Here is a 23731-nt window from a genome sequence, read left to right as displayed (position 1 = left end):
CTTTTTATCTCACAATTGCAACTTTTTATCTCACAATTGCCACTTTTTATCTCACAATTGCCACTTTTTATCTCACAATTGCAACTTTTTATCTCACAATTGCAACTTTTTATCTCACAATTGCCACTTTTTATCTCACAATTGCCACTTTTTATCTCACAATTGCCACTTTTTAATCTCACAATTGCCACTTTTTTATCTCACAATTGCCACTTTTTATCTCACAATTGCCACTTTTTTATCTCACAATTGCCACTTTTTATCTCACAATTCTGACTTTTTTTATCTTACAATTGCGACTTTTATCTCACAATTGCAAATTTTTATCTCACAATTCTGACTTTTTTTTATCTCACAATTCTGACTTTTTTTATCTCACAATTGCAAATTTTTATCTCACAATTCTGACCTTTTTTTTCTCTCGCAATTGCGACTTTATAACATATCTTGCAATTCTGACATATTTTTTTTTTCATACATATTTTCTCCCAATCGCAATTTCGAGTTATAAAGTAAGGAAAAAAAGACTGACTTTTTCCCCTTCAGAATTGCAAGTTTATATCTCACAACTTTACTTTATAACACAAAATTGCGACTTTATATCACGCAATTATGAGACGTAAACTTGCAATTGTGAAAATAAAAGTCAGAAGCAATTACTTTTTTTATTTTTCTGGGCCGTACCTGTGTCCAGGCTCTGTGTCACATTATACTGGACTGTGATGAACATGATGGCAAACTTCGCTGTCACCTGCAATAAAAGAAATCATATGAAGAATACACATATACACAAATCGCACAAGCCACAACATTAACAGCACGAAAGCAAAGAAAGTTTTTATAGTTTAGAATATAGTTTTCAATGTTGAGATGAAGTTGTTTCTTCCATGTGAGAGTCAGGCTGTAATGAGGAAGCAAACTCAGTTATCTTTCATTATTTGACAGACATGTTTAGCATGTTTAGTGCATTTAGCTAAAATATTAAAATAACTTTCACTTGCATTCAGTGGCATGTGGACACCTACTTCTAATAAAGCAATTATATTAAGAACAACACACTGGAAATACTGAAATATTCAATCCACTAATTAATCGCCCGTGTAACTTAATAAAACTAATGCATATTTACATAACATTATGAGATGATCATGTTATTATTTGAGTGTCACATTTTAGGATCTTTTTGACTAATATTACAATCTTGTTATAATACGATTACAAATTTCAATAGCATGATTTCATAAAGGCTTAATAATAAATAACCACGTATAATAATCCTGCTGTTGTTATTTGAGTTTTATAGTAAATAACCTCAAACATGACGGCCATGTCATAGATATATTACTGATAAAAAAAGGTTATGATTAATAAATAATAAGCTCAAACGTGACGATCATAATATGATACGAGATTAATACTAGGAAATTATAACTTAAAACATGATGGCCATATGGTCTATCATTGTATGATACAGATGTAACACTGACTGCAGATGTTATGTGTGTGTGATACAGATGTAACGCTGACTGCAGATGTTATGTGTGTATGATACAGATGTAACACTGACTGCAGATGTTATGTGTGTGTGATACAGATGTAACGCTGACTGCAGATGTTATGTGTGTATGATACAGATGTAACACTGACTGCAGATGTTATGGTGTGTATGATACAGATGTAACACTGACTGCAGATGTTATGTGTGTGTGATACAGATGTAACACTGACTGCAGATGTTATGTGTATGATACAGATGTAACACTGACTGCAGATGTTATGTGTGTATGATACAGATGTAACACTGACTGCAGATGTTATGGTGTGTATGATACAGATGTAACACTGACTGCAGATGTTATGGTGTGTATGATACAGATGTAACACTGACTGCAGATGTTATGTGTGTATGATACAGATGTAACACTGACTGCAGATGTTATGGTGTGTATGATACAGATGTAACACTGACTGCAGATGTTATGGTGTGTATGATACAGATGTAACACTGACTGCAGATGTTATGTGTGTGTGATACAGATGTAACACTGACTGCAGATGTTATGTGTGTATGATACAGATGTAACACTGACTACAGATGTTATGTGTGTATGATACAGATGTAACACTGACTGCAGATGTTATGTGTGTGTGATACAGATGTAACACTGACTGCAGATGTTATGTGTGTATGATACAGATGTAACACTGACTGCAGATGTTATGTGTGTGTGATACAGATGTAACACTGACTGCAGATGTTATGCGTGTGTATGATACAGATGTAACACTGACTGCAGATGTTATGTGTGTATGATACAGATGTAACACTGACTGCAGATGTTATGTGTGTGTGATACAGATGTAACACTGACTACATATGTTATGTGTGTATGATACAGATGTAACACTGACTGCAGATGTTATGTGTGTATGATACAGATGTAACACTGACTGCAGATGTTATGTGTGTGTGATACAGATGTAACACTGACTGCAGATGTTATGGTGTGTATGATACAGATGTAACACTGACTACAGATGTTATGTGTGTATGATACAGATGTAACACTGACTGCAGATGTTATGTGTGTGATACAGATGTAACACTGACTACAGATGTTATGTGTGTATGATACAGATGTATCACTGACTGCAGATGTTATGCGTGTGTATGATACAGATGTAACACTGACTGCAGATGTTATGCGTGTATGATACAGATGTAACTGACTACAGATGTTATGTGTGTATGATACAGATGTAACACTGACTACAGATGTTATGTGTGTGTGATACAGATGTAACACTGACTGCAGATGTTATGTGTGTGTGATACAGATGTAACACTGACTACAGATGTTATGTGTGTATGATACAGATGTAACACTGACTACAGATGTTATGTGTGTATGATACAGATGTAACACTGACTGGATATGTTATGTGTGTGTGTGATACAGATGTAACACTGACTGCAGATGTTATGCGTGTGTATGATACAGATGTAACACTGACTGCAGATGTTATGTGTGTATGATACAGATGTAACACTGACTGCAGATGTTATGGTGTGTGTGATACAGATGTAACACTGACTGCAGATGTTATGTGTGTGTGATACAGATGTAACACTGACTGCAGATGTTATGTGTGTATGATACAGATGTAACACTGATACAGATGTTATGTGTGTATGATACAGATGTAACACTGACTGCAGATGTTATGTGTGTATGATACAGATGTAACACTGACTGGAGATGTTATGGTGTGTATGATACAGATGTAACACTGACTGCAGATGTTATGTGTGTGTGATACAGATGTAACACTGACTGCAGATGTTATGTGTGTGTGATACAGATGTAACACTGACTGCAGATGTTATGGTGTGTATGATACAGATGTAACACTGACTACAGATGTTATGTGTGTATGATACAGATGTAACACTGACTGCAGATGTTATGTGTGTGTGATACAGATGTAACACTGACTACAGATGTTATGTGTGTATGATACAGATGTATCACTGACTGCAGATGTTATGCGTGTGTATGATACAGATGTAACACTGACTGCAGATGTTATGCGTGTATGATACAGATGTAACACTGACTACAGATGTTATGTGTGTATGATACAGATGTAACACTGACTACAGATGTTATGTGTGTGTGATACAGATGTAACACTGACTGCAGATGTTATGTGTGTGTGATACAGATGTAACACTGACTACAGATGTTATGTGTGTATGATACAGATGTAACACTGACTACAGATGTTATGTGTGTATGATACAGATGTAACACTGACTGGATATGTTATGTGTGTGTGTGATACAGATGTAACACTGACTGCAGATGTTATGCGTGTGTATGATACAGATGTAACACTGACTGCAGATGTTATGTGTGTATGATACAGATGTAACACTGACTGCAGATGTTATGGTGTGTGTGATACAGATGTAACACTGACTGCAGATGTTATGTGTGTGTGATACAGATGTAACACTGACTGCAGATGTTATGTGTGTATGATACAGATGTAACACTGATACAGATGTTATGTGTGTATGATACAGATGTAACACTGACTGCAGATGTTATGTGTGTATGATACAGATGTAACACTGACTGGAGATGTTATGGTGTGTATGATACAGATGTAACACTGACTGCAGATGTTATGTGTGTGTGATACAGATGTAACAGTGACTGCAGATGTTATGTGTGTGTGATACAGATGTAACACGGACTGCAGATGTTATGGTGTGTGTGATACAGATCTAACACTGACTGCAGATGTTATGTGTGTATGATACAGATGTAACACTGACTACAGATGTTATGTGTGTATGATACAGATGTAACACTGACTGGAGATGTTATGTGTGTGTGATACAGATGTAACACTGACTGCAGATGTTATGCGTGTGTATGATACAGATGTAACACTGACTGCAGATGTTATGGTGTGTGTGATACAGATGTAACACTGACTGCAGATGTTATGTGTGTATGATACAGATGTAACTGACTGCAGATGTTATGTGTGTATGATACAGATGTAACACTGACTGCAGATGTTATGCGTGTATGATACAGATGTAACACTGACTGCAGATGTTATGGTGTGTGTGATACAGAAGTAACACTGACTGCAGATGTTATGTGTGTGTGATACAGATGTAACTCTGACTGCAGATGTTATGCGTGTGTGATACAGATGTAAAAGTGACTGCAGATGTTATGCGTGTGTGATACAGATGTAAAAGTGACTGCAGATGTTATGTGTGTGTGATACAGATGTAAAAGTGACTGCAGATGTTATGTGTGTGTGTGATACAGATGTAACACTGACTGCAGATGTTATGTGTGTGTGATACAGATGTAACACTGACTGCAGATGTTATGGTGTGTATGATACAGATGTAACACTGACTGCAGATGTTATGGTGTGTGTGATACAGATGTAACACTGACTGCAGATGTTATGTGTGTGTGATACAGATGTAACACTGACTGCAGATGTTATGGTGTGTGTGATACAGATGTAACACTGACTGCAGATGTTATGTGTGTGTGATACAGATGTAACTCTGACTGCAGATGTTATGCGTGTATGATACAGATGTAAAAGTGACTGCAGATGTTATGTGTGTATGATACAGATGTAACACTGACTGCAGATGTTATGGTGTGTGATACAGATGTAACACTGACTGCAGATGTTATGGTGTGTGTGATACAGATGTAACACTGACTGCAGATGTTATGCGTGTATGATACAGATGTAACACTGACTGCAGATGTTATGGTGTGTGTGATACAGATGTAACACTGACTGCAGATGTTATGTGTGTGTGATACAGATGTAACTGACTGCAGATGTTATGTGTGTATGATACAGATGTAAAAGTGACTGCAGATGTTATGCGTGTATGATACAGATGTAAAAGTGACTGCAGATGTTATGTGTGTATGATACAGATGTAACACTGACTGCAGATGTTATGGTGTGTGATACAGATGTAACACTGACTGCAGATGTTATGGTGTGTGTGATACAGATGTAACACTGACTGCAGATGTTATGCGTGTATGATACAGATGTAACACTGACTGCAGATGTTATGGTGTGTGTGATACAGATGTAACACTGACTGCAGATGTTATGTGTGTGTGATACAGATGTAACTGACTGCAGATGTTATGTGTGTATGATACAGATGTAAAAGTGACTGCAGATGTTATGTGTGTATGATACAGATGTAACACTGACTGCAGATGTTATGTGTATGATACAAATGTAACACTGACTGCAGATGTTATGTGTGTGTGATATAGATGTAACACTGACTGCAGATGTTATGGTGTGTATGATACAGATGTAACACTGACTGCAGATGTTATGTGTGTGTGATACAGATGTAACACTGACTGCACATGTTATGTGTGTGTGTGATACAGATGTAACACTGACTGCAGATGTTATGGTGTGTGTGATACAGATGTAACACTGACTGCAGATGTTATGGTGTGTGTGATACAGATGTAACACTGACTGCAGATGTTATGGTGTGTGATACAGATGTAACACTTACTGCAGATGTTATGTGTGTATGATACAGATGTAACACTGACTGCAGATGTTATGGTGTGTGTGATACAGATGTAACACTGACTGCAGATGTTATGGTGTTTGTGATACAGATGTAACACTGACTGCACATGTTATGTGTGTGTGATACAGATGTAACACTGACTGCAGATGTTATGGTGTGTGTGATACAGATGTAACACTGACTGCAGATGTTATGGTGTGTGTGATACAGATGTAACACTGACTGCAGATGTTATGGTGTGTGTGATACAGATGTAACACTTACTGCAGATGTTATGGTGTGTATGATACAGATGTAACACTTACTGCAGATGTTATGGTGTGTGTGATACAGATGTAACACTGACTGCAGATGTTATGGTGTGTGTGATACAGATGTAACACTGACTGCAGATGTTATGGTGTGTGTGATACAGATGTAATACTGACTGCAGATGTTATGTGTGTGTGATACAGATGTAACACTGACTGCAGATGTTATGTGTGTGTGTGTGATACAGATGTAACACTGACTGCAGATGTTATGTGTGTGTGTGATACAGATGTAACACTGACTGCAGATGTTATGTGTGTGTGATACAGATGTAACGCTGACTGCAGATGTTATGTGTGTATGATACAGATGTAACAGTGACTGCAGATGTTATGTGTGTGTGTGATACAGATGTAACAGTGACTGCAGATGTTATGTGTGTATGATACAGATGTAACGCTGACTGCAGATGTTATGTGTGTGTGTGATACAGATGTAACACTGACTGCAGATGTTATGGTGTGTGTGATACAGATGTAACACTTACTGCAGATGTTGTGTGTATGATACAGATGTAACAGTGACTGCAGATGTTATGTGTGTATGATACAGATGTAACACTGACTGCAGATGTTATGTGTGTATGATACAGATGTAACACTGACTGCAGATGTTATGTGTGTGTGATACAGATGTAACACTGACTGCAGATGTTATGTGTGTGTGATACAGATGTAACACTGACTGCAGATGTTATGTGTGTATGATACAGATGTAACACTGACTGCAGATGTTATGCGTGTATGATACAGATGTAACACTGACTGCAGATGTTATGTGTGTGTGATACAGATGTAACACTGACAGCAGATGTTATGTGTGTATGATACAGATGTAACACTGACTGCAGATGTTATGGTGTGTGTGTGATACAGATGTAACAGTGACTGCAGATGTTATGGTGTGTATGATACAGATGTAACACTGACTGCAGATGTTGTGTGTATGATACAGATGTAACACTGACTGCAGATGTTATGGTTTGTGTGATACAGATGTAACAGTGACTGCAGATGTTATGGTGTGTATGATACAGATGTAACACTGACTGCAGATGTTGTGTGTATGATACAGATGTAACACTGACTGCAGATGTTATGGTGTGTGTGATACAGATGTAACACTGACTGCAGATGTTATGGTGTGTATGATACAGATGTAACACTGACTGCAGATGTTATGTGTGTGTGATACAGATGTAACGCTGACTGCAGATGTTATGTGTGTGTGATACAGATGTAACACTGACTGCAGATGTTATGTGTGTGTGATACAGATGTAACTGACTGCAGATGTTATGTGTGTATGATACAGATGTAAAAGTGACTGCAGATGTTATGTGTGTATGATACAGATGTAACACTGACTGCAGATGTTATGTGTATGATACAAATGTAACACTGACTGCAGATGTTATGTGTGTGTGATATAGATGTAACACTGACTGCAGATGTTATGGTGTGTATGATACAGATGTAACACTGACTGCAGATGTTATGTGTGTGTGATACAGATGTAACACTGACTGCACATGTTATGTGTGTGTGTGATACAGATGTAACACTGACTGCAGATGTTATGGTGTGTGTGATACAGATGTAACACTGACTGCAGATGTTATGGTGTGTGTGATACAGATGTAACACTGACTGCAGATGTTATGGTGTGTGATACAGATGTAACACTTACTGCAGATGTTATGTGTGTATGATACAGATGTAACACTGACTGCAGATGTTATGGTGTGTGTGATACAGATGTAACACTGACTGCAGATGTTATGGTGTGTGTGATACAGATGTAACACTGACTGCACATGTTATGTGTGTGTGATACAGATGTAACACTGACTGCAGATGTTATGGTGTGTGTGATACAGATGTAACACTGACTGCAGATGTTATGGTGTGTGTGATACAGATGTAACACTTACTGCAGATGTTATGGTGTGTATGATACAGATGTAACACTTACTGCAGATGTTATGGTGTGTGTGATACAGATGTAACACTGACTGCAGATGTTATGGTGTGTGTGATACAGATGTAACACTGACTGCAGATGTTATGTGTGTGTGATACAGATGTAACACTGACTGCAGATGTTATGGTGTGTGTGATACAGATGTAACACTGACTGCAGATGTTATGTGTGTGTGTGATACAGATGTAACACTGACTGCAGATGTTATGTGTGTGTGATACAGATGTAACGCTGACTGCAGATGTTATGTGTGTATGATACAGATGTAACAGTGACTGCAGATGTTATGTGTGTGTGATACAGATGTAACAGTGACTGCAGATGTTATGTGTGTATGATACAGATGTAACGCTGACTGCAGATGTTATGTGTGTGTGTGATACAGATGTAACACATGACTTCAGATGTTATGGTGTGTGTGATACAGATGTAACACTTACTGCAGATGTTGTGTGTATGATACAGATGTAACAGTGACTGCAGATGTTGTGTGTTTGATACAGATGTAACACTGACTGCAGATGTTATGTGTGTATGATACAGATGTAACACTGACTGCAGATGTGATGTGTGTGTGATACAGATGTAACACTGACTGCAGATGTTATGTGTGTGATACAGATGTAACACTGACTGCAGATGTTATGTGTGTATGATACAGATGTAACACTGACTGCAGATGTTATGCGTGTATGATACAGATGTAACACTGACTGCAGATGTTATGTGTGTGATACAGATGTAACACTGACTGCAGATGTTATGTGTGTGTGATACAGATGTAACACTGACTGCAGATGTTATGTGTGTATGATACAGATGTAACACTGACTGCAGATGTTATGCGTGTATGATACAGATGTAACACTGACTGCAGATGTTATGTGTGTGATACAGATGTAACACTGACTGCAGATGTTATGTGTGTATGATACAGATGTAACACTGACTGCAGATGTTATGGTGTGTGTGATACAGATGTAACAGTGACTGCAGATGTTATGGTGTGTATGATACAGATGTAACACTGACTGCAGATGTTGTGTGTATGATACAGATGTAACACTGACTGCAGATGTTATGGTGTGTGTGATACAGATGTAACACTGACTGCAGATGTTATGGTGTGTATGATACAGATGTAACACTGACTGCAGATGTTATGTGTGTGTGATACAGATGTAACGCTGACTGCAGATGTTATGTGTGTGTGATACAGATGTAACACTGACTGCAGATGTTATGTGTGTATGATACAGATGTAACGCTGACTGCAGATGTTATGTGTGTATGATACAGATGTAACACTGACTGCAGATGTTATAGTGTGTATGATACAGATGTAACACTGATTGCAGATGTTATGGTGTGTATGATACAGATGTAACACTGACTGCAGATGTTATGTGTGTATGATACAGATGTAACACTGACTGCAGATGTTATGTGTGTGTGATACAGATGTAACACTGACTGCAGATGTTATGTGTGTGTGTGATACAGATGCAACACTGACTGCAGATGTTATGTGTGTGTGATACAGATGTAACACTGACTGCAGATGTTATGCGTGTGTATGATACAGATGTAACACTGACTGCAGATGTTATGTGTGTGTGATACAGATGTAACACTGACTGCAGATGTTATGGTGTGTGTGATACAGATCTAACACTGACTGCAGATGTTATGTGTGTATGATACAGATGTAACACTGACTGCAGATGTTATGCGTGTGTGATACAGATCTAACACTGACTGCAGATGTTATGTGTGTATGATACAGATGTAACACTGACTGCAGATGTTATGGTGTGTGTGATACAGATGTAACACTGACTGCAGATGTTATGGTGTGTGTGATACAGATGTAACACTGACTGCAGATGTTATGTGTGTGTGATTCAGATGTAACACTGACTGCAGATGTTATGTTGTGTGTGATACAGATCTAACACTGACTGCAGATGTTATGTTGTGTATGATACAGATGTAACACTGACTGCAGATGTTATGTGTGTGTGTGATACAGATCTAACACTGACTGCAGATGTTATGTGTGTGTGATACAGATGTAACACGGACTGCAGATGTTATGGTGTGTGTGATACAGATCTAACACTGACTGCAGATGTTATGTGTGTATGATACAGATGTAACACTGACTGCAGATGTTATGGTGTGTGTGATACAGATCTAACACTGACTGCAGATGTTATGGTGTGTATGATACAGATGTAACACTGACTGCAGATGTTATGGTGTGTGTGATACAGATCTAACATTGACTGCAGATGTTATGTGTGTATGATACAGATGTAACACTGACTGCAGATGTTATGGTGTGTATGATACAGATGTAACACTGACTGCAGATGTTATGGTGTGTATGATACATATGTAACACTGACTGCAGATGTTATGGTGTGTATGAAACAGATCTAACACTGACTGCAGATGTTATGTGTGTATGATACAGATGTAACACTGACTGCAGATGTTATGTGTGTATGAAACAGATCTAACACTGACTGCAGATGTTATGTGTGTATGATACAGATGTAACACTGACAGCAGATGTTATGGTGTGTGTTTAGGAGTAAACTCAGACCTCGAACATGAGTCCCAGCAGGACGACCATGGCCACACACGACACCATATCCGCGTGATTCTGGATGACAAACTCGTGGCTCAGCACGGGCGGACTCTTGTTCTTCTTGCGGAAGCCCATGGCTCGTCTGTCGCAGGAATAAACACACTCCTGATCACCGCAGACACTCGCAGAACAAGCAGATCAAGGCTAAATCCACACTATTCAGTCATAAAAGCCCCACTACATTCACACCCGCTCGCGATGTACGTACGCCGCCGGAAGCTGTGGAGTGTCCGACGAAGAGCGCTGCTGTAAAAGTCTTCCACAAACATGTCTCCTTTTCTTGAGAAAAGCAGTTGTATACAATTTTGTTAGACTTATATATGACACTTTAACGGAGGAAAAGGCGTTTAACGGCGTTTAATGCCCCTTTAAACTTGTATGAAAACACATTTTCCCACCACAAACAACTGCAGATGGATGTTGTGTTGAACTGTAAAAAGTAGGGCTTTTATTTTGCCTTTAAGCGGAAGTTTGTCTCTTGTTGATTCACACATGGGGTTTACGCAGAAATGCTGGATTTGTGACTGAGTGCGGTTGTTTTGGTATTATGAGTTTTCTGTTTTGCTCTTATGTTTACGACATATTCATGTATTACTCTAGGTTTGCTGTTTTTGGTGGTTATTTACATTAATATGTAAACAGATTTCCTAGCTTACTCATACAGTGCCATGCATTAATATTGTATCAATGTGATGTATTTTACATTGTAATTAAGAAGCTAAAGCTAAATATTGAACTTTGTATTCATACTCATTGACTTCTGATGCTGAATCTGCCATAAATTAGTCCATATTTGGCCAACTGAATATATTTCTTGCCAAAGAGTCATCAATAATGAACTTTCTGTACATACATAAAATGCATTAGTTTTGAATGCACAACTTTATAGAGCTGACACAGTGATCTCTTATGACATAGACAAATGACAGTGTCTGAAATATTTATTATCCTTCGTTGTAATGTGATTCCAGTCATATGTAACTATATACAGTAATTGTGTGTGTGATCATGTGTTACACAGATATGGCAGGAATAGAGATGGACCCTGAAGTGGCTCGGGGCTTATTTGAGGAAGGAGCCACTCTTGTCTTACTCGGCGTTCCTGAGGGAACAGAGTTGGGGCTCGACTACAAAACCTGGACTTTGGGCCCCCGGTTCCGCGGGGTGAAGATGATCCCACCCGGGCTTCACTTCCTCCACTACTGCTCTGTCAGCACCAGTGGGGGCTGTGGGGATATCAGCCCCAAAACAGGCCTGTTCCTGTCCCTGAAGCCCCGCGAGGTGCTCGTGGCCCACTGGAACCAGTCTGAAGATGACCTGGAGATCTCCCAGAGCCCGGAGGAGGTGGAGCGCGTAAGGGCCAATCTCCGGGAGCTGGACGGGTACCTGGGCCCGTATCCCTACGACACCCTCCGGAAGTGGGTCTCGCTGACGGACCGGCTCAGTCAGGAGGTGGCCAGCGCTCTTCAGCCCCTCAGCGGGCGCGTGTGTGCCTTCAGCGACGTGATCCCAGAACTGCAGCTGACCCACACTAAAGACCGGGCCGAGCAGAACCTGCCCCGACTCGATCAGGAGTGCCAGAGCATGAAGGAGGGCCTGGAGCGACTGCCCCGGATGAAGCACAGGGAAGGCACAGAGCTGCGCTTCTCCCACATCCCCGAACAGGCGTACCCTCCCGGGGCGACCCCGGCTCAGATCACGCAGTACAACATGGACTGGACCTACTCGCTCAACTGCCTGCTCCAGAGACATTATACAGAGCAACCGCTCGATGTCCTAGGTGAGCATTGCTTGCTGTAACCGGACATCATGTGGTTAAACCATTGTGCCATACAAGCCCAAGACATGTCATTGTATTTAGGTCTTGTTGTCCTATAATATAGTGTGTTGTCATTGGTTTTTATTAGCGGTGTAACGATACCCTTAGTCACGATTCGATACATATCATTCACGATACTGAACTCACGATACTGAACTCACGATACTGAACTCACGATACTGAACTCGCGATCCTCCAAGACGTATGATAAAAGATTAATATCCTGTAGATTAAAATGCTAAATTTGGTGTTACAGTGTGTGTGTGTAAATGAATAGTCTTGGACTTGGTGCTGGAAACCCAAAGCACAGGACAGTAGAGACACCAGAATAACAATATTCATGATTCTGAAGCTGAAAACACAGAATTATTTTATGCTCGAACTCCTTCACTGACTAGATATATTTAAAATACTGCTAACAACAGTAATCTGACATTATCACACACACACATTCCTCCATTATTATACATTATATCCGACATTATATATAGCAGTTTAATGTAGTGCTGACACTAAAACTCTGTAAACTCGATATATATATATATATATATTTTTTTTTTCATAATTTTATTTTGGATAAACTATACACGTAGATATTGTCGCATTTTTGTATTGCGATATATTGTGACACTGTGTATTGCTACACCCCTAGTTTTCATTGATACATGCCCCACTTTTCCTTGTGCTGTGTGTTGAAGATTTTATTATTTAGAAAATAAGTAATTTAGCTATATATTTGTACACCAAACATGTGCTGAAAATCCTTTACCTAGATTGGTCAGAAATAACCGTCCTCTAAACTAGCTCGTAAATCTCTCGTTATGCTTTATGATCACCAAATACTGGATTCAATCTTTTTGTCAACTTGTTTTCTTTCAATCAGCACAGCTTTTGTATTTCTGTTTGGATCTGATGGATCGTAGGCCTCACTGATCTGAGCTCATGCACCTCAGTGGTCAAGCCACCTTTATTTATACAGTGTTTACTTTTTTTTTTTACAGAGAAAACTGGAAAATAATGCAACAAAGTTTGTTTCCAGAAAAAATAGCGCCACAGTCCAGCTGAAGTAATTGCTGTGCTTGCAAAATTTAACTTGTGCCCAAAATTGGAATATCGCATAAAACATTTTCGAATGAAGCAGCGTTTCCATCCCATGTGTTCAAGAGAACAAAATCGTCACGTCCTGGGAAAGTGGCGCAAAATATCTGGATGCATTCTGGGAAGAAACTGGCTCTTCTCATGACAGACGAATCGCTGTCAGGTTGCCTTGCGTTGGGATGCTGGTGTTTGTGAACACAAGCGTGTGAGACCAAATCATTCTCATCACAGAGTTCGACTGGCGTTTCAGAAACACCAAACCAACGCCTGAGATGCTGCGATGCCATTGGTCCACTGGTCAGTTAACCAATCACAGCCTCTGCTGAGGCAAAGTTTTTTTTTTTGTAGTGCATTGAGGGATTTATTCAGTAAATGTGTGTCTATGATAGTTTATACACATATCTTCTTATCGGATTAAAATTGTGTCCAGCTCAAATGAGCTCATATGTTTTTAATGAGCATTTTTAGACTTTAAATGCCAAAAAATCTTGCCATTTGCATCCAGCATTAAAAAAAAAATCCCAAAATTCGCATTCAAAACAGAATCCAGTATTTGGTGATAATAAAGCATAACAAGAGATTTAGAAGCTGTTTAAAAGGGTGATTATTTTTTAACCAAATTATGTTGAAAACAAGTTGACAAAAAGATTGAATCCAACATTTGTCAATAACAGAATAATGAGAGATTCATAAGAAGGTTTTTGTAGGCCGGTGATTTTGGCGTGTGGTGTGTTCAGTCAGAAATGCCCCAGAACCCGTGTTTGTAAGCGCGTGTGGTGTGTGCAGGCGAGCTGCAGTTCGCGTTCGTGTGCTTCCTGCTGGGGAACGTGTACGAGGCGTTCGAGCACTGGAAGAGCCTGCTGGCGCTGCTGTGCCGCTGCGAGGAGGCCATGAGCGAGCGCCGGGACCTGTACCTCGGCCTCATCGCCGTGCTCTACCACCAGCTGGGCGAGATCCCGCCCGACTTCTTCGTGGACATCGTGTCCCAGAACAACTTCCTCACCTCCACGCTCCAGGTGCGCTTCCTCCCAAGCCTAGAGTCCACCTGAACAGATGTGGGACATGAGCATTCAGATCTTCCTTTAATCAGAAGAAGCACGTTTTACTTGTTAAAGGAGTAGTTCACTCCAGAATTACAATTTCAGGGTTCGTACGAGCTGCTTAAAGTGCTTGAATTTGACGTTTTGAGATTTAAGTCCTGGATAACCTTGAAAACCGTAATATTTATGAAAAGGAACTTGAAAAGTGCTTGAATTTGAAAGACAATATATGTGAAATTAGTGTTTCATTTTATTGATAAAACAATCTTTTCACAGAACATGAACGCTGCAACCCGTCTGATCAGATTTTTTTGGAATTGGAAAGATAAAGATATTGTTTGATACGTGCGATCTCTGATTGAAGTCCTTGAAAACCAAAACAATAGTGCTTTAAAAGTCCTTGAAGGTCCTGGAATTTAATTTTACAGTGTCTGTGTGAACCCTGCAATATACACATATATATATATATACTCCCCCACATCATCCAAGATGTTCATGTCTTTCTCTCTTCAGTGGAAAAGAAATGAAGGTTTTTGAGGAAAACACTCCAGGATGTTCTCCATATAGTGACTTCACTGATTATCAGCGGGTCGAAGGTCCAGATGTGAGTTTCAGTGCAGCTTCAAAGTCTCGACACGATCCCAGACGAGGAGTAAGAGTCTTATCTAGACAAACCAGCGGCCATTGTATTAAAAAAATAAACATTTATATATTTTTTACCCACAAAGGCTCCCTTACTCCTCGTCTGGGATCATGTTGGACCCCATTGAAGTCCCTATATGGAGAAATATCCTGATTTATTTTCCTTAAAAACCTTAATTTCTTTTTGAAATTTCTTTTCACGAGGTGAATTACTCCTTTAATACACATTATTTTTGTGCAGTATATGCAATATTTTGAAGAAACAAAAGAATTGTAATAATTTGTTCCACCTCTGAAACTATTTTTTAATGTCACCAATATTAGTTTGGTTTGTTTTCTTGTGGTTTCATTTCTCGTTTATTCATAGAATGTTTCATAAATGTTTCCCAGGGGTTTGTGAGTTGATGAAAAGCTAATAATTAGTTCAAATATAAACATGTAAAATTTAAATAAATAAATAATTAAAATATAAAAATCCTGCATACTACTCACACATAAGCTAAGCCTGAGGAAGATTGTTTGGCCAAAACATTTCTAATAAAATTTGGTAATAGTGTGTGTGTGTGTGTGTGTGTGTGTGTGTGTGTGTGTGTGTGTGTGTGTGTGTGTGTGTGTGTCACGCTATATATTTAAAATAAAACAATCAAAATAATACAAAAAAATCAACAAAAAAATATTATGTTTACTTTCAGTGGCCATTACCGACATCAGAGAACTGTAAAGTTGTGAACGTTTAACTATTAAATTGCTCAGTAACATTTTTGTAATATTAAGTAAATATTTGAGGTAAAATGGGTTCAGCTGACTGGCCGGTGTGGAGCTGGACTGGTCAGCTCTCTGTCATGATGCATTTGTCAAACAGTGTGTGTGTTTAATGTCACTAACTGATTATTTTCTGTCTCTTTTTCTCCTGTTGGTGCATTGCAGGACTTCTTCCAGTTTGCCAGCGGCCCCGGGGTCGACAGCACGTTACGGAAAAGAGCTGAGAAGTTTAAAGTGCATCTGACCAAGAAGTTCCGCTGGGACTTCGACGCGGACCCTGAGGAGTGCGCTCCGGTGGTGGTGGAGCTCCCCGAGGGACTCGCCCTGGACTGAGCTTCCCGAGGGACTCGCCCTGGACTGAGCCGCTTCACCATCACACCTTCTCATCACATCGGGACATTCTCCTGTTCTTCTGAAGTCTTTTTTATTTGACCATTTCTTTTTTATTAAAGCTAATTCTTTCACGTCATTGTTCTTGGTGTGTGATTTTATGTCCCTGAACACCACATGAAGCCACTAGAGGGCAGGCCAGGACTCATCTTGACCCAGAATCCTGAACGGTCTTATATTTGGTGAAACGTGCTGTTTATAAGTGTTGTGCCTTTTTACATGTGGCCATTCATGGCGTGTCTTTGCAATATCACCAGAACAATATCACCTTTCAAAGTCTTCCTGTTGATTAGAGGAGTTTGCCATTATTAATGCTCACATGTACAGTAGATTAAAGCAAACGCTGAACCTGAAGTGTCAGCATGTGACACAGCATGTGACTCGATGTAAACGTCTGTGCGGTGGACATGAGTGATCCCTCGAGTCATGTGACGTGGAAGAGATGTGCATCCAGAACCATTTCAGGACCAGAATTTGACTAAACTAGAGGATATTACGCAATGTACACTATTAATCATTTATGGACATTTTCAATCACTTTCATAGCTGTTGCCTACAAATCCATGCTATTTTTTTTTTTTTAAATCTTAGAAATCTTAAATACAAAGCTTCAGTTTTACTATAGTTGGCCAATGCTGATTGATTTTTTTAATGATTTTTTTTGTAGTTTCATTAGGCACTTCCCTCAACGTAATATTTTCTTGGCGTGAGTTTTGCAGCTATTATGTATATAATCCTCCACATTTATTTGAGTCAGGTTTTGTGTTTGGTTAACAGAGTCCCACATCTTCATCACACAGGGTTTGCCAAAGCAAACACACACCAGTCTCCATCCGACCGCTGACCATCACTATATACAGAGCCTGCTATGCTAATCCTACACTTCATATCAGAGACCGGACACTTCAACATCGTCACTGATATCACTTTATGCTGTTTAAACCTAGTAGTCATTATGCACATTTACATTTATTCATTTTGCAGACGCTTTTATCCAAAGCGTGAGGACTACAGCGAGCGCTTCATCGTGAAGAGGCAAATAAACAGGAAGTGCTCAAAATATAAAGTCTCATTGCTTAGAGCAGCATAAGATAGAGGATAGTGAGAGCATAGATGTTTACGATGAGGTTTACGTGGAAGAGATGAGTGTTCAGTGATCAGTGATGGCTTTGTTCATCTGTCCAGGTCAGGTGTGGTTTGTTAGTCGGATGATGTCTGTCCGGTGGAATTTGATTGAAATTAGTGCCAAAGGTTTCAGTGCTGGAGCTGTGCCTGTTCTCCCCATATTTCTCAGTCTCTTTTAGACAGCAGTGAGATGAAATAAAGATGAAGTGTCCTGGTTCTCAGATGCTTCTAGAACTCTATAATCTTGTCTCCTCTATAGTATTTTTTTTTTTTGCTGTCTCAAACTACTCAGATTAGACAAGATGCAATGACTGACAAAAACTTCACTTCTCATGTTATGTCGTCCACATACGCACGAAAATAAACCATGGTTTTACGACAAATAAACCCCCAAAAAACAGTTTTAATATAGTTATAACCACACATTAACCATGATTTACTACAATACAATGTAAAACTGCTTATACAAATGGTAAAAAAAAAGAAGCTTACTTTACAATAATTTAACCATGTTTCCTACATTTTTACTATAATTCAATTCACATTAAAGGTACAATATGTAGGATGTTTTGCCGCCAGGACTCGCTAACCTCTTACAATAACAAAGGTGTATATTGATGAGACAAAGCATTAAGCGGAATTACGGATCTTGTCGTCAAGCTGATGGATCTTTTATGGATAAGTGAATACATTGGTGTTTTTAATATGACTGTGGTGTGAAGCAGGGCGCGATTGCTAATGAGAGACGTTACGTTAGCCTATACCAGCGCCACACGCAACGCGAGTCCCGCGGATATAAAGAAATATGGACATTTCATTTCATCATGTTGAACTATATAACATTGATTAGTTGTATGTACATTTGCTAATAAAGTACATGCAACACTCGCGTCTTGTACATGCAACACACTCTCTGTCGAGTGGAAGTTAGTCGCGGACGCTAGCTCTCGGCATCTCGAAAGATGTTGATCTTCGTTTAGTCCTCTTTTTGGTCTCAAAGTCTGCTTGCCATGGTCCATAATGTTTAAACAAAACAACAACAGCGTGAGCGCGCCGCTAGGCATAACCCAGTTGTCCACGTCTGTCGCCATGGTTACTATGGCAGTACGAGCGGAAACCGAGGGTAACGCGGATATGACACCATTGCCTGGCGACTCCCTCACCCCCGCTCACACGCCACGTTTCCTCGGTTAAAATCACAATTTTCTCACGATTTACAAATAGTTGGAAACGTGGGATATTGTAAGTAATCAACTAAACAAAATATATAACACTGGCCTAGTGGTTTTTGGATATTTTACTGCAAAAATCCTACATATTGTACCTTTAATTTGTATTAGCGCTTTTCACAATACACATTGTTTCAAAGCAGCTTTACAGACAATGCATAATAAAACCACGGTTAGCCACTTTTGCTATAAAAAAAAACTTTTTCACTTGGTCAGTTCACGAACTGAATCCTTTGAAGCATTAAAACGCAATACAACGAACACAAACTACAAAAAGCTCTGGATTAAGTGGAATATTGATCGACAACCCATTTACAACTAACACGAAATTCATCCTAGCATTTATCCTTGACGATCAACAACATGTGCGTGACTCAGAGTCAGGGAAGGTTATCTGGCTATCTGCAAACAAAAATATTTATATTTAAAATAAATACGGCATATACAGTTGGCTTAAATGTAGCACACTTGTGTGTGTGGCTTTTAGTGCAGAGCTATTCTCTATAAAACATAGATTTTTTTCCTGGAGTTGTTTCTGTCTCCCTTTACTGATGTTAAACTTCATAGTATTGCTAGATTACTGAGTACACTGGCATAATAACAAGTGTAATGAAGATACAAATGACAATAGCCGAGTCCTGCATTATAATGCAAATGTTTGTAGACTTTCTTGATATTGCCAAAAAATGAATTACCGAGATCAACTTAGATCCTGCCATGCACTGGTCACTCCAGGTACACTTTAAGGGTTATTTTGGATCATGGCTTGTGTTGTGAGTGCCAGTAATGCAGTCGTATGAGAGAACCGGTTAAAGGTCTGAGATGTGTCACTCAGTCTTTAGTCTCTTGGCCGCTCACACACTTTAAGAAAAAGAAAAGCTGTCGCTGCCAGCTCAGCTCGTAACCCAGGCGAACGCCTCGGTCCCTCTCGTTTCCCACAATCCCTGTGATTATAGGAGACGGGTGGGGTTTAGTGGCTGTGTCTGTCTATAGCCTTGCCCTCCATCCCGGAAACTAGTGCCAGCTGCGTGCCTTTCCTGATATAAACCTATAAAAAAGGTTGATAGGTGTCTGGATTGTTCATTAAGCTGTGTTATTATCCCAAAAATACATGAAAACACACAGCACATTGGGAAGTGGAGCTTTAACATGAGTTGAGTGTGTGCCACATCTGAACATGATGTGTTTAGCAGTGCTGGTGTGCAGGATATCTTCAAATGTGTGTGGAAATATGGAGGATTTGAAGACCATTTGCTTTTCACGTGGTAGTTTTTTCAAATGTGCCACTTTTTATCTAGTAAGGACGTATAAGACGGGGAAGGGAGTTTATATGTTTCTATAGAGGGGTTTCACTATACGTCATCAATCCGGAAGTCGGCCATTTTGGAGGCACTTGGCAGATTTTTGTAGAAGTGAAATAAATTAAGACAGTGAAACAGAAAAAAAAGTTACAGAAGGTTGAGTTTATGAAAATGTACAACGTTAAAAATTTAATTATTCATATTTTATATAAAATATATATTTTCAAAACCTGGGTGGCTCTAAAACTGCAAAAAAAAAAAAAAATCAAAGGCAAAAATCTGAACAAGTTGTGTTTCAAATTTTAGGTTGATATCTAAAAAAATAAGCGTTCAGTGAGATTTAGTTTGGGCGCAGTACCACACTTCTCCACTAGTGGACATTACTGCTCATATAAGGGCGCCTCCATTTCCATATGTGGTTTGAGTGATCTGAACCATTATTTTTACAATTTTCATACAATTTATGAAGTAGACATCCTATTCAGAAGTAGTGTTGGAAGTTTGGCAGATTTTGAAATGAACTCAACCTCTAAGAAACACAAAAGATCACGTATGTGCATTATAGCTCGCTGACACATCACTAATGCTGAATCTATTATTATTTTCTTTATATTTAAAACATTTTCAGAGCTTTTTTTCTAAAAGAATTGAACGGATGCTATCTTCTGAACTGAAAACATGAAAACAAACTGAGGTTTCTACCATTCTTTCATGATTTTTCATGTTCATCACTATTTCAAAATAAAGGTCTGAACACGCCTTAGCAGTATGAACATATTATTGTTGCAAATTGATAAATTACGGCTCCTCTGTCATTTATTTTGAAAATCAGTCACCAAATATGTAAACTAGAGATTGTAAGCTTTCAAATTATATATAGTTTGTCAAGATTAGTTTAGGTTTAGTATAGGATATTACTGTTTTAAATATGTAATGGCTGTGGTGCCAATATAAGGGGTTAAGAATGAAGAATGAATGAATGGCTAGACTTTATTCACTTCTCTATTATTTATTCTCTTCTCTCGCGTATCATCAGATCTCAGATTCACTTCCATGGTCCTGTCAAGTGCAACTCGCAGTCTGTGAACGCTATTGGCTGTTTGAAAAGGGGGCGGAGCCATTCAATATGTCCCGCCTCTGCTTCTGTTTCAGTGGAAATTACGCCAACGCGTCACACAAAGCTGCGATAATGAGATGAAGTATTTAAGGGTCGCATCAACTTTTTGGACCAAGCAAGAGATCAGCAATGTGCAGATTGCTTGTTTAATAAGAGCATTTCTAATCATCACGGTAAATACAGCATGATAGCAAACTCAACTTTATGCTTGTTGACATGAAGTTACCAGAGACTGAAACAGCATTATTGTGATGACGGCGTCTTACGGCGCGGATCCAAAGCCAGACAAAGAGCCTATTGTGCGGATGACGGGAGCGCTGGGCTCCGGCTGTACTTTTAGCTTTGTTTACACTAATTCCTCTGATAAATTGTGCCCTTGATGATGCTGGCTTGATGTGTTGGCCCGGCACTTGAGTGTGTAAATGAATTTTGTATTGAACCACATATTTGGCGGTAAACGCTTCCAGGTGTTGCCGGGTAAGGTGATGTCAGAAGCTGGAAAGGAGAAACGGGTGTGTAAAAAAGCCTCTTATTTTTGGTCTTATTTCTTCCTCATTTTAGTGGAGGATCTTGACCCATCTGCAGGTAAATTGATGTTCTCGTGAGTTCTCCGTGTGAAAGGTGATCACACTCATCTGACTTCGGAAGAGGACGCCCTCGCTCTCTCCTGCGCTCCTCCGGCTCCTCCACCGGCCCGTCAGGCGAGGGTCTGCTGAGCGACGTCTGTGTGCCACGGGCCTGCTGTTGCTTTTGGCAACCCTCTCTAAACTCTGGCAGACCCTGTCAACGCCTGGAAGATCTGAAGAGCTGAGAGAGTGAGATACTATTTCACTTCTTGTTTTGGCTCTGTGCGCTCTCGCAAGTGGAAAGCAAGGGCTTGCCGTCCTCCCTGTGCTGAAGAGTGTCTGATCCAGCAAGATTTTCTCTTTGTCACTGCATTCATGCACAGCAATATGAAGCCCGCGCACCGCTCTGGCCACGGACCCATGCAGGACAAAGGCTTTAAAAGAGGGATAGGAGAAACTGTGCAGTGGATCATTGGGTGGACACAATGTGATTACTGTTCTTGTTCCCAATACTTTGATGCAATAACAGACATTTGGATATTTTTCACGGTGTATATCATATTTTTGGCATCGATTTTCATAGATCCTTTTTTTTTTTTTTTTTTTTTACAATTTCCTTCCACCCTCCACCCTTCTATCAGGCCCTGTTTACACGAGAACGCTCGCTGGTGAAAACGTAAAAATGTTTTATAGGATGTGCCTTTCGTTTACACGGCGACAGTGTTTTTGGGGCTTAAAAACACAAAAAAGTGAAACCACCCTCCAGAGTGGAAATCTTAAAAATGCTCCACCGTCGCGTTCCCGCCTAAAGGGGAAAAACGGTAAAAACGCAAAAGTCTGCTAGACAGTGAAGGCGTCGCGTACGTGTTTACGTCACAGGCATGCGCCAGTCCAGGAAAATAACAAAACATTATCAAACTAAAATATTGCATTCATTTTATTGACAAAAAAAAGTAAACAAAAAAAATCTGTCATTTTTGAGCGACGCACGAATAGCGCCGAGGGTTAAACAGCAGCTTTACCGTATTAAACATGACAAACTGTGTCAGCGTCTCTTTCACTTTCAGTGCTCCACATCGCCACCTAGCCGCCTGGAGTGCACACTACATCCAATCTCACACACTTTTGCGTCACCATATGCACACAGATTTCCCCCCATAACGCTCGTCTAAACGCAGAATAAAAAGTGATAACGCAACGCCACTTTTGCTTTTCTCTTCAGATCGTTTCCGTGTAAACATAGCCTGAATCTCTATCTCACTATTTTCCATCAGGATGCCTTATCCTGTCCAGTTCTTGATTTTTTATTTTCTTGTGTCAATATACTCAACACATATCTCCAAAGCCTAGTGCGCAACCTAGACAGTATCGTGGGCATCATAGACATACTTCCCCAACTCTACCAAAAGGCAGGAAGAAATGCCATGTTGTCGAGTGTCATATAAAACATTGTTCACTCACTACTTTCCTGTGATAAGGCTTTTAAACCCTTTTGCTGCATTTACAATGGCACTTCGCTTCTGACACAGATCCGAATTATCTTTGCACATGTGTAAAC

General features: G+C 39.6%; 2 protein-coding genes across 2 annotated transcripts in view; one reads left to right on the top strand and one right to left on the bottom strand.

The window, feature by feature from the left end:
• Positions 1–11170, bottom strand: part of LOC306985962 (translocating chain-associated membrane protein 1-like 1) — a 30992-nt gene extending 19822 nt beyond the window's left edge. The window contains 2 exon segments of the mRNA XM_079588791.1: positions 685–751; positions 11040–11170. Of these exon segments, the coding sequence (XP_079444917.1) occupies positions 685–751; positions 11040–11159 (187 nt within the window). The 5' untranslated portion in view covers positions 11160–11170.
• A 123-nt stretch (positions 11171–11293) lies between these two features.
• Positions 11294–16914, top strand: aar2 (AAR2 splicing factor). Its single transcript, XM_079588790.1, has 4 exons — positions 11294–11626; positions 12106–12864; positions 14788–15017; positions 16611–16914. The coding sequence occupies exons 2-4, from the start codon at positions 12108–12110 to the stop codon at positions 16776–16778; spliced, it is 1155 nt and encodes a 384-aa protein (XP_079444916.1). The 5' UTR covers positions 11294–11626; positions 12106–12107; the 3' UTR covers positions 16779–16914.
• Positions 16915–23731: the final 6817 nt, after the last annotated feature.

Source organism: Phoxinus phoxinus (genome assembly GCF_949152265.1).
Source record: "Phoxinus phoxinus genome assembly, chromosome: 18".
NCBI classification, from domain to species: Eukaryota; Metazoa; Chordata; class Actinopteri; order Cypriniformes; family Leuciscidae; genus Phoxinus; species Phoxinus phoxinus.
Note: the sequence above shows the minus strand (reverse complement) of the source record. Positions and strands in the feature narration are given on the sequence as shown.